At 34.8% G+C, this 13,517-nt stretch overlaps 1 protein-coding gene across 2 annotated transcripts in view; it reads right to left on the reverse strand.

Moving 5' to 3' along the window:
* The window catches only part of LOC129938867 (leishmanolysin-like peptidase), a 167,027-nt gene extending 154,535 nt beyond the window's left edge, over nucleotides 1–12,492 (reverse strand). For both annotated transcript variants that reach the window (XM_056046674.1, XM_056046673.1), the window contains exon 1: nucleotides 11,662–12,492. In XM_056046674.1, coding sequence (XP_055902649.1) covers nucleotides 11,662–11,901 — 240 coding nt within the window. In that variant the 5' untranslated portion in view covers nucleotides 11,902–12,492. The remainder of the gene's footprint in view (nucleotides 1–11,661) is intronic.
* Between the last annotated feature and the right edge of the window lie 1,025 nt (nucleotides 12,493–13,517).

The raw sequence follows: 13,517 nt of genomic DNA on the forward strand, positions 1-13,517 counted from the left end.
ATGGCAGATATTGAACCCAAGGCCACTGATATAACAATTCTACACACTGACCATCACGCCACGGGTATTTGGCCAATTTATAATTTAAGACTAAGAAATCGCCTTAGTTTATACATATTTTGAAAGAGTGCGAGAATGAAGGTACCTACCTAAACATAATTTTCTTCAATCTAGGAACCTCTTTACTTTTGGATATGTTTTATCAAAACTTCAATTTCAATTTTTAGCAGGGACAACCAAAATAAAAAACTCTCTTGTTTATAAGTGTTCTAAGAATATGAGGATTGTTAATTTCATAGAATATTTAATCCTTAAAAAAAACAGTAGGTGTTTCGATGATACATATTTCCTCCGAAGTTTGTTTGAAAAATTATTAAAATTCCCTGTTTTATGTTTCATACTCTTAAATAATTATTTTTTTATGATCCAATAAGCTCACTATTGAGCTATTTGATTTGTGACTTTTTCTTATTTTTTTTTGAGTTAATTGAAATACTCCTAAAGAAACGAAATGTTTGAACTCATACTTCAGGTTTTATTTAAGTTGGCATCATGCTTAACACCAGAACAATGTTTTAAAATTGGGAAAATTGAATTTCAATGATCGTGCTATGTTCGCTAGGTTTATAGAACACTTTTGTCATCAAAGTATTTCCAGTTATGAGGAATTTACCTGGCTTAACATGTAGACAAACAAACAAAATTGTCTTTTTTGAACTCATCACTGGCCCCTTGTCTATAAATTTGAAATAATAGCATTAATGACGATTGCTTAAAATAATTCGCAATGTGTGCAGCGTGTGCAGAACGTTTAGAAATCAAATATCAAAAAATAGACCTGTTAATTGGTTTGAGTGATTTGACGTTTTTGTAAATATGAATTTAGTCTATAAAGGAAGTCATTCCGTAATTACCATGGGTGGAATCAAAATAATCGAATTTGATCTACATAAGGTGATAGTCTAAAGATACCTAAAAAGCTGCCACAAAAAAAATGTGATAGTCGTTTTCAAACAAATATGTTTATTCCTAATAGAGCTACCAGACGCTTACACAAACGATTGGAAAATGTTCTTAGTTCACTGTTTCTTTAAAAAAAACACATTCTTGTGACCGACAAAGCTTACGACATTCGAAAACAGCAAGAAATGTAAGTATTGTATTCAAACACAGCCAATTTGATAATTTTATTTAGATATTTTATAAGAATCACTTTTTTTCTCCAAGGCAACAACGAATTTCGACAATTTGAATCTAAAATTGTTCAATCGAATTGAATTGAGTTGAATCATCTTGACAGACGGAATAAAAATGATAGTAAATTCGACTATCTAAAAAATGATAGTCAACAATCACCCTATCGTCTCGTGTATCGTTTTTAGTATAATACCCTGGTTACAAGAGGAGATCGAGGAATCGAATCGAATCGAATTGAGATTTCGATCTAGGTATATGGTGGCACTGAATCGAGGAATCGAATTCAAATGGAATCGAAATGACATTTGGGTTGTATTTGTGTGCGTACTGCTACGTGAACAACTTTCAAATTTTATAACAATGCTCTTAACACAAAGACGAGCACGAAATTAAATTCAGCTAAGAACCAAAAATACTCCATTTAAATGGAGTATTTTTGCTTAGAACAAACAAGATGGAAAAAACAATCGCACGCACACAAGCAAGACCTCACACACCAAAAACTCGATTCCCCGATTCAGGTTTACAAACAAATTTTCGATTCGATTCACCTCTTTTAGTGGGATCGGATCGAGTTATACTATTTCGATCCGATCCAGGTCTATACGGCGCTAAATCCTGATTCAATTCGGATTCAATTCTCCTTGTAAACGAGGTATAAGATAACTAAAATGTCAAAATGAACTCAACGAAAGATATTGGTTGTTCGATAAGTTGAAAATATTATTAAATTTGGTTTTTGTCTATGGGAAATCACAACAATTGTGGTAAACACCACAATCTTAAGGCCCAACTATAATAGGCATAAGCAAACATAAGCTTTTGTCAAAAACCGAACGAAAATTCACTTTTTGATATTTGTGAAATTACGCGGATAGCTCTAATGCAATTTTGCTCACGTATCTACATGTCAGATTTTACTTATGCGGCGAGCGACTGGGATCGCTCTTGGTTAAGTTAACGAAACTGAGAAAAATTGAACGAAACGGAGCTAGACTCCATTATTATCAATCGTATTGAGATTCTTTGTATTCGCACGTTGACTTATGCGCGCATATGCTAGCTTATGCCTATTATAGTTGGGCCTTTACTGTTTTTATTTTTTACTGCCGAAGATGTAACTATAATTCCAAAATGTAAGTTGTTAATGTTTGAAAATATTTAGCATAATGTGTTTCGCGCAAGAGCATTGGTATCCTCCATCACTCAAAGTTTTAATAGTTACAGCAAACCGTCTGGCTAATTTTCTCTTAATTGCCTGATTTATCTCTTAATTGTCTCCATAACCGTATTCATTCTTTTTCTGAGTTTTCATTATCACTTTGTAACCAAACTCAAGTACGCCGAAGTATTTTTATTTTAATTTGCTTAGTTAGTATTTGGAAATCAATGACAGGCGATACCTTTGACGATTATCGTCTTACGGTATCGTTTTACGGTAATCGTTTAACGGAATGATAAACCCTGATAAACCAGAAAACATTGATAATAACTATATCGTAGTTTGAAGCTTGCTATTAGCTAACTACTTTCTGAAAATTCTGAAGTGTAAACTAAAAATTTAGAAGTCAACATTCGACGGACTATTGACAAAATACGGCGGGTATGTTCAAAAAACATAAGCTAAATTGGCTCTATAAACCAACTAGGTAGATGCTGCCAGGTGGTCCAAGGGTTGATGAATGGAGTTTGAAATTAATATAGATATTATAACGAGTGCTGGGTTTTCAGTCTATTTGTTTGGTTTATTTTTATAAGTATCACACCTTCAAATAACGAAATGAGTCGCTTTATGCTTGAACAAGTTTGAAACAATTCAAAACTTATTTCCAAAGTAAGTACTGTGTAACCGAAATGAAATTTAAAGTTTTTTTGGGCCAAATTGAGGCAAGAATTCGTCTTTTGTACACTAGATTGTTCAAAAAGTATTATAGCGGAGGAGACCAAAATGTGTGGAAGACTAAATTATTCACGACCATCAATATGCTCCACTGATCACAACATTCTTAAATATGTCACCTCTGAGTTACGATTTGTGGGAAACCGTGAAGAGTCAATGTTATGCCACCAAACGCTTCAAGTACTTAAGATACTTAAGGCCAATATTATAAAAGCCATCTCGAAATAATTAAAATGGAAACTTGAAGGGATCGTTTGCACTACTGCAAAGTCATCCGATGCAGCTACTTTACAACGACACGTTGTGTTTATAATTATTACGCTAATACCAGCGGACAGATTTAATTTTTTCCATTTCATTGCACTTTTTAAAAGTTGAAAATAACAAAGATTTTTATTATAATAAATGTAAAGTTTATAGGTATTTTTTACGACACTTGTAAATTACTAAAAACATAAAAAACTAAACTAAATCATTTTAAAATTTAACATTTAATATACAAAATATGTAATATTTATTCATGACATTTTATTGTTTCTTTTTTTTTAATGGTTGTGAATTAACCATATGAATATATTGCTAGTGACATTTATATGACACGCAATTAATAATGTTTAAAGTTTAACCTTTTTTTTGCAAAAATGTCTTTATTTAGAAAAATTTCAACTTTACACGAATAAAATAGTCTAAGTACGTTTGAAAGTATTGGAGTCTTATTTAAAATGTTGGAAATCAAAGTATTGTTTCTAACTGGCAAGTGCAAAATCCTTCGAGCCGAATTTTTCATACCATACACCGTCAATAGACTAACAATTTAATTAAACACCCTCTTTAACTCTGAAACTAATTCGTTCATACCATACTTTGTCCAAAGTAAAGGTTGAAAAAGAAGCTATCTTTCTCTTAATGGTCTAATCTGTGCGTAAATACAAATTAAGGATCAAAGAGAACTTTATATGGTTAACTAAAATATCACGCACAAAAACTACATCGTGACTAGTTCTATAAGATTTGAGAGATTGCAACATAGTAGACTATGGAGAGGTTTAGACGACATAAGGGACTTGGTAATAAGTAACGTTTCTAGTATCTAATTGACCAGGTTCCAAATAATTTCATTCAAATTAAAGCAATCTTTTGCTGGGTGCCGGGCCATAGAGACATTCCAGGTAACTGTAAGGCAGATGAACTCGCCAGGAACGGTACAGTACAACCCACCCTACCACGTTTGGCAAGTACTGGCATACCAATCGCTACTTGTAAACTGCTACTAATGCAAGACGCTGTGAGGAGGGCAGGCACCAGGTGGACCAACATCACCACGTGTCAAGCCACAAAAAACATCTGGCCAACACTGGATTTAAAACGTTCAAGGTGCTTGCTCTCTCTAAGCATATCGCATATAAGCTCGATAATAGGTGTCATAACCGGACACTGTCTAATAGGAAAGCACGCCACGAGACTAGGCGTACTCTCAAATGACTTTTGCAGAAGCTGTATGGATGAGGAACAGGAGGAAACTGTTCTTCATCTTCTCTGACATGCCCTGCTCTGGCTCGAAAACGCAAGAATTACCTAGGAGAATTCTTCTTTAATGATCTAAACGATCTAAATCATATCAGATTAATCAACCTTTCACCTTTCGTAAGGGACTCAAACTGGTTCCATTGAACTTAGGAGGAAGCCTCAAGATTCATGTGCTATCACAATGGGCCATTAAACTGGCCGAAGTGTATCCGCTTCCATCTTGGACAGCTACTATAACCTAACCTAACCTAGCCGGAGCTTCTGAGTTACGATTTTATCACATTAAACTTTTTTTTATAGGAAACCGTGAGAAGTCAATATTAACAAATCGGAAACGATTTAAGTACTTAGGGACAATATTTTCCAAGTAATCTACAAATAATTTACATAGAAAGTTAAACAAACCGAATACGCTACGATTCGATGGAGTTACTTTTACCACGTTATGTTCCAGAATTATTGTAAATATTTGCTCTTACTAATAAAAGTGGAAAAAAATTAATTTTCTCCATTTCATTGCACTTTTTAGTATTTCTTATTTCAATTATTGTTAAGTTTATAGTTGTTGTTTACATTTGCAAATTACTAAAATTATAAAGTACTAAACTAAATCACTTTTAAATGTAAAATTAAATATAAGTAGTATTTTTTTTATCAAACTTAATTTATATAATTTGTATACAAATGTCAAGCAATTAATAATTAAAGTTTAGCCTCTTTTTGGCAAAAATGTCAATATTTCAAAAACTTATTATCTCTATTTACTTCGAGGCAGATTTCTCATGTTAGAGACAGACAACAGACTTATGGTGGGCGAAAAGGGTGACCCATGTAAGAAATCGGGTCAGAGTTCAGGTTTGATCAGTACCTTTAGTATTCTTACGTTGTATGGGGTGGACAGCATAAGCCTGCATTTATAAAACTTTATAATTAGAGCTTGAATTAAAAAAATGTTTTTCTAGAATTTGTCGTAACAATATTTAGCTATACAGAATTTAATTCAAAATCATGGTAACCACAACAAATCGTTAACTAATGTCTATTGCTTTACTACGATGATTGTTCATCCTTAAATGACTTGTGTTAGATTATCTTAAGGTGGCTGTTGACCAGAAAAGCCAGCGAACTTAGTAAATGTGTGCTTAATTTCCTAACAATAAATAATACAATCATTTTTGAATTTATTTCCAGGCTATGCTATGTCAAAATAGTTAATAATTATATTTCATTTCATTGGACTCGATATGACAAACAACTTAATTGGACTTGGTCTAAAAATGAAGTTATCTTTCTCTCAATTATGTGCATAAATACAAGTTAAAGGTAAAAGGTTAGGGCATTTTATATGGTAACTTAAAGGACCCTACCAATACAAAAAAATTAGAGTGGGCTTTAAAGTTTGGGAAATATTACTGAAATGTTAACAAATAATAAACTATAAATGCCATGTCTAATTTTATTTATTGCAAAGAGTTGACTACATTATGTAGGTCTTAGTTTGTATTTGTATCGTTTATTAATAAGAGTCCATAAAAAACTTTCTCAATTCAATCAAAAACTGATACTCTTATACCAAAAATGTGTCCTAGGTTAAGCCTCAAAATCAAGTTGTTTTTCTCTTAAGCGGCCCATAGACACAACACTTGTGCGCACACCGGTACACTGGAAAATGGTTTGGGATTCCGCCACACATTACACACCAAATCATACACACATTAGTTGTGAAAGAGATTTCAAAGAGGAAAGATCAGAATGAGTGACGTTGAAGCTTGTGCGCTAATTGTAATCGCTTCTTGTTTAAATGAAAATAAGAAGAAAAAAAAAGGAAAAAAAGAATTTGGTCGAAAGATTGGTTTTTAAAAAGAAATACATTTTCACATGTTGGCCTTCTAAAAGAATTGGAAGAAAATTCACCGGAAGATTTTAAAAATTTTCTCAAAATGAATTCCGAAACTTACAAAGAACTTTTAAATATATTAGAACCAATCATAAAAAAAAGAGACACACATATGCGGGACGCAATCTCTGCTAAAGAAAGGATTTTATTTGCCAGATTTCTGGAAGTTCTCTATACAAATCTATAAAAGATCGCCAGAATTCACAATCCCGAATTCCCATTTTATTAAAACAACTTGCGACGCACCACACTCAACAACGATTCACATGCAACTGAATAGGAAATGTGAGCGCGCATCCCCACCCCATACACATCACACCGATTAAAACGCCGACACAAAAAAATCAATATCTTTTGATTTTGCTCGCTCCGTGTCTCACACCGAAAATTGGTGTCGACACCAGCCCACACACAGCACACCTTTTCGCACACCGACACAAGTGTGCGCATAAGTGTGGTGTCTAAAGGCCGCTTTAGTGGTTGAGAATCTGGACAAAAAAAAATCGCAATTTTAAAAATACAAATCTTGTGAAAAGCTTCTGATCTTTGTGCATTATATCTAAAAATGTTTTTTGGAAAGGATTCCGTATGACAACAGAGTACTGAAGATATGATCCTACTAATGAATTATATAAGGATCACAGAAGTCAGTTAAGTTCCGTCAAATGAAACCAATCATTGTGTTGGCCTTAATTGACAAAAGCGTCAATATGCGGAACGAATAAAAACTTGGAATCAAATGAGTCATCCAAATCTTTTACAATAACAGTTCTTTTTAGGAAGGAACTTTAAAGAATATACGTAAACTCATAAATTGAGTGTTTCCTAGATACAGAGATAGCGAAGCATTTCTTAAGTCATTTTAGTTTTACGCAGTGAGGGAAAATCTTTGAGGGAAATAGCCAGAATAATGAGCAGATCTCTCAAGTTGATTGCAAAAGCAATTTGACCGCTGAGAGCCAAAAAACAGAGGGGACAACCAAGCAAAACAACCATAAGAGAAGACTGAAAGATAGTTTGCGCCTCAAAAAAAGATCCTTACAAATCTTCAAGGGAAAAGAAAAACAAACTACATCTTCCGATAACTTCTAGAACTGTTCGTAGAAGACTTGTTGAAGGTAACTTGCTCAAAAGAATCGCAATAATGGTGCCCTTTCTAAGGAAAACAAAATATAACAACGCGGTTTAAATTCGCCCACGATCATTTGGATTGGAGTGCGCCAGAAGGAGGCAAAAAGTGGACGAATGTTTTGTGGATGGACGAAACAAAGATAAATTTGTTCGGATGTGATGGCAGACAAAGCGTTAGAAGGCTTAATTTAAAAGAACTGACTCCCAAACACATCCAGAAAACGGTCAAGAATGGTGGTGGTTAATTTTCTTGGTATGGCGTTGTACCAATACATTTGATTGAGGGTAAAATGGATCAAAATGTGAAAATGAATATTATGAAGGACACAATGCTACCTTATGAGGGCGAGAACATGCCTCTCATGCAATCTCAACAGCAGTGGTACAATATTTCAATTGACAGATGCCGCTGATTATTCGACTCAATGCCGTAAAAGACAATGTAATTAAATCTAATGGCCAGGCTGCCAAATATTAAAATAATTTTTAAAACCAGAATAGCTTTGCATTTATTTTGTTTTGTTAAATCTTTGTACCTATCTACTTTGATGTCCACGAAATTTGTCCCTTTTTCACATTTATGAATTACAAATATTGTATGTTATAATTTTACTACAAATAATAGACAATTTTAGTTTGAAAGAAAAAGAACTAAGAAAATGAAGACCACCTGAAAAAAAAACTCCTCTTGTACATTTAATAGTTCTCGAGGTTTGATTGTTTTGTTTAACCTTTGGAACCATATCCGCTAAAAAATCAGAAATCCACTGAACGAGAAGAGTCAACAAAAAATGAATTTAAAAAAAATTTGGTGGCGCAACAGTCCGTTGATAAGTAGGGACTAGTGACTTATAACTCAACCATTCCTGTGAGCGAATACTGTTGTCAGGGATGGAGGGGACCTACAGTTTACAGCCGAATCCGAACGGCTAATTTGAGAAAGCACTTTTCGTGACAAGAATTACTCTTGTAGGATTAATCAATTCCACGAGCTGTGCCCGTGACCTCTGGCATGACAGTCCAACGCACTTACCATCATGAGAAGAGTGGAAAGCTTTATTAAAATCGTTGTGAAAATATCGTCTACTTGACTTTAACTAACAATAAAAAACATGCCAAATTAGCGACAGTTGATCGAATCGAGATAAAAATATGTTGAGCTTCAATTATATGTTCTTAGGGGGTATTCTAGTGTAGAATTTTGAAAAAATCAAAAACAATGTTTTTTCATATTTCCAAAGTTTAGACATTCAAGAATAAGGGTTTAAAAGGATTTTTTAATATTCCGATTATTTCACAAGTTAATTAAAGGTCAAAGAAACTGGGTTTGAAGGTCACAGAAACTGTTTTGTCCTTTTAGTTTCATTTTGGCAACCTTTATAGTGAGTGAAAGTGCTAGCTCTGACAACGTGTTTATTTTTGAAGTGAATTATTTTGTGAAATGGATAGAAAATCTTCGAAATTCGGTTCTGTACGGCCATGCAGATCAAAAAAAAAGGAGATTTTCAGGTAATAAATTTAGTGTAGAAGAAGAAATCAGTTTCACAAGTACATCTGCAGCAAAATTAAGAAATTTGCATGATGAGGAAGTTATAATAATAACAATTACGGTTATTGTATTCTAGAATTTTGTTCTGTTTTTACCACGCTTTCAACATTGATTCTGGGCTTTACATGTGTTGGCACGTTCAGAAACGCATGAGTTCACGGTTACGTAAGGCCAAAACAGATAATAAAGGTATCGGTGGCAAAGGCGCTGGTAAACTCACTGATAAGCTAATCAATGAGTTGTCTTTATATTATGGTTTGGCGATTCGTCGAAATCCAAATTCTGTTGAAGACATGAAGAGAGATGTGTTGGCAACCTACTTTCATAAAATTTCAACTAACGAAAATCACCAACACATGAATTGTTCACCTAGTTGGTGCAAGTATCAGAAAGCAGTAGAAAACGGCACCATTGACGAATTTGACCACAAAAATCCTCCTCTAAATGATAACGGTATACAAGTAATAAAACCAATTTATCAAAGTTTATCAGCTTTAGTCTTTATTGGAACGATGTTTGGGTTCTGAAACCCAAAATAATAACGAATCGTTGAATTCATTGATTTGGACTTTTGCTCCGAAGCACATTCACGCTGGGCTGAAGACGATTGAAATTGCCACTTTCTTCGCAGTTAGTATTTTTAATGAAGGTTATATACCCATATTAAAAATCTTAGCTGTGATGGGAATCACGATTGGCCCAAAAGCTAATACTTTTGCAACGAGACGGGACGAAGCGCGTATCGCGCGCTCGGAATTCCGGACGTCAGAGGCGTCAAAGGAGGGTAGAACTGCTCGTCTTCATCAGAGAACATCGAATGCGTATTTTGAAGTAGAGGAAACATTTTTATATGGAGCAGGAATCGCTGATTAAAAATATGTACGTATTCTGTATCATTCTATAAGAAAAATTGTCAAAAACTTGTCTCAAAACTTTAAACGCGTTTTTCTCGAAACTACTTTTTTCGAGCTGGCGGTAAGGATATATCGAGTTCTAATAGACCGATTTACTTCAAATTTGGAGAGGATGTTCTTTATACATCTCTTTATCGTGTGGTCCTTGCCCAAAAATATAACTCCTCATTTAGTATTTTTAAAAAAAATCGGAATTGTTGGAAAATATGCAACAAGAACATTTTTTTTTTAACTGCTGCCATTTTATTAAAATTTTTTTTTAACTTATCCAAGGGTCAAACGATAGCGACATCTATAATAGTTAAAAATCCGTCTGGTTTTTGTTTTTCAGATCACGAGGAGGGTTGTTAGGATGCACACTCTTTTATTTACACCCCACCTTGAACGGCTTGTAACTTTGTTAATTTTATTTTTTTTATTTATTTTTGTATATACTCGTATTAACAACAAATCAATAAACAAATGATAAAAAAATGTATAGCAAAATATTTTTTGTTTCCTTTATACAACGCTTCAAAAACCGGGCGAAATTCATGTCTCTACACTAGAATACCCCCTTAAGAAAGAAATCGAGTATTCTCTTTGCTAAACTTTGAAGCAGTTTTGGATATGCGAACAACTTGCAAACGCCTCTGTGATTATTAACATTTTTTTTCGAATTAGTCCTAGATATGAAGCTTTTACGACCAACATTTGGAATTTTTTCAGAACACTAGTACCATTGTAGTAGAAGTCATTTAAGTGGAGTCTGAACTTATGTGCAATCTACCAACATAAATGATTTGCTTAGAACATTTATTTTTATTTATTTACGTTCAACTTTAAGAATTCAGAATTTTGTATCTGTTCTGTTTGTGTTACAAATAAATCTAAAACGACATCATGATTCTTTATGCAAATATAAACTCTAAAACTATCCATTCCCTTATTTCCAACGAACGTTCAATCTCTCGTCTAGCTGTGTGCTTAACTACCTTGTTCTTGTGTTTAAATGAAAACAATTAAAGCACACAATCAAGTTAAATGCACTCACTCACTCACTGTTCACTGGAGTACCTTGAAAGTTGCCCGAAGCAAGTAATTATGCAAGTCTTGTTTTTATTCAAACACTAGGAACCAACTTCATGTGCATGTCCCGGCTTGGTCAAAGGAAAAAACTCAAGGAAGTCAGTGTGATATAAAAAGAAAACAAACAAACAAAATACGACTTTATGTCGGCGGGACATAGTGTGCTGCAAAAAAATAAGAACATATTTTAAACCTTTGATCAATGCCAGCAAAAGTCCCATTCGCCAGTTAGGTACCAGCTAAAGTTATCCAACTATTGGCCAATGACCTGACCTAATCGTGACGACAACAAAGAAATGGAAGGAAACCTGTAGGTCTCCCTGTGTAAAAGTGGGAGGTAAGTAGCAAAAGCTCGCAAAAACACAGATCACAGATTTCAAGAAGCATATAAAAACCCAAAAGACTAGCTAAAGGTACACATATTAAACATAGGTAGGAGCACCACATTCAACAACAATAAAAACCAAAGAAAACTTACCTCGTGTGCCTTGGGATGTTTATGGTTACAGTTGTGATCAGCAGATGCATCCAAGTATCCGAATAAGGCTACAAAAACTATGCAGACAACTAGAAAAATACCCGTCGTCGTCGTGCCGGGTGTGGACGTGGAGCACAAAAAGTGAACTTTACGTCTTTGCATCATTTTGCATAGAACGACACTCTCAGTTCGTACCGGGGAAGGTGCACCACCGCAGCCGACAAGCAACATCAACAACATCAACTACAAAACCAGAATTTACAGCCTTCGGCTTCGGATTCGTTATCGTTGCTGTTCTCGATGTCGATGGTGCTGTTGTTGATGCTGGTGCTACCACTCAGATGCATACAGGCAGACGGGGATAGACCGTTCCCGTTCCCGCTCACTCAACAATGAAAGCTTAACAAAAAAGATAATTTATCTTTTCTTCGATTCGAATAAATCAAACAAACATAAAGTTTTACACAAAAAAACCGTCGAGGTCTAAATGTCGTGCGGTCGCAGTTGTTGGGTTGTAAATAATGGAATCACGTAAATTTGTCCCATTGGCATGATGCTCTTGGAATATGGAATCACCGCACTGCACTGCCACCGATACCGATGCTGATTAGATTCACCACAGACCGTGTCCAATTGAACTGACTTGACTAACTAACTGACTGCCCCAACTGGAAAACGCCTCCGAAGCTAACAATAAACAAAACAATTCAATAAAATCTCCCAAAATAATAGTCTCCCCGTCTCTGCCGAATCTCTCGCTACTTCGTTTCGTCAACAGAAAAAGAGAGACGCCGCAGCCGCTGCCGTAAGGTGAGCTTCTCAGATACTACGTCTACGCCTCTACGGTTTGCGTCCGAGCCGAATGCGAGTCCGATATTTCTTTTATGGAATAACTTTCGGTTTCACTGTTTTCACATAAATATAAACCGTTATTTGCATAACTTACTCATTCACCAAATAGAATTTATGTAAATACACTTTTTTATTTTCTTTCTTCTTGATGTTTTCTTTGGGCTTCCGGACGGAAAACATTCAATTGGAATTGAAAAATCGAAGGCGGTGTACGAAAAAGAAAACGAATACGAACTTCGAAAGGCTTTACATATTTTTCTTCTTGTATCGTTTTATGTGGAAAGAAGTAGAAGACTTCTACTGCTACTTAACCGATGGAAAGATTGATTATTTATTTCCATTTTCTGTTGAGTTGTTAGGTTTTATATTTTTTCGTTTGGTTTCTTTGTGATTTTGATGATTCAAGTTGAATTAATTGGGTCGATTTTTTATTACACAGCTGTTCCGTGTTCGTGAGATGCGAGTTAGTGAAATAAAAATCAAGTAAATTGTGAGTGCGACAACGACAACGAACGACGGCGACGAGGACAAGTTTTAGTTTGTGCGATTTGTAAAACGACGAGAACGAGTTTCAGTTTTTAGCAGGCCAGCTCCAGCTCCCAAACCGAAACCAACACGACAGAGCAGAAGACGACGATGACGGCTCACGGACACATGTGTAGGAGCGCAATGCGTTTCTCGAATGGAATACGATTAACGGCAATAGGTGTGTAAACAGAGAGCAATTGAGCGAATGTGTGTGTGTGACAAACAAAACACAAAACACATACCAATGAGTTTTGACAGTTGGCAAACGTACACACTTTTAAGATAAAAAGCAGTGGCGTAGTTGTAATTCAAGGCATACAATTATTGGGGTCGTTACAGTAGGGTATCATCTTTGAATATAAAACCTAAAGTATTTACTATCATAGAACTGTTTTTTATACTTTTGTCGTAGACTGAAGATGGAATTGAAAATTATATGTGCAAAATTTTAAGTAAAAACAACTTCAATGTCTAAT

Source organism: Eupeodes corollae, chromosome 1, assembly GCF_945859685.1.
Source record: "Eupeodes corollae chromosome 1, idEupCoro1.1, whole genome shotgun sequence".
NCBI classification, from domain to species: Eukaryota; Metazoa; Arthropoda; class Insecta; order Diptera; family Syrphidae; genus Eupeodes; species Eupeodes corollae.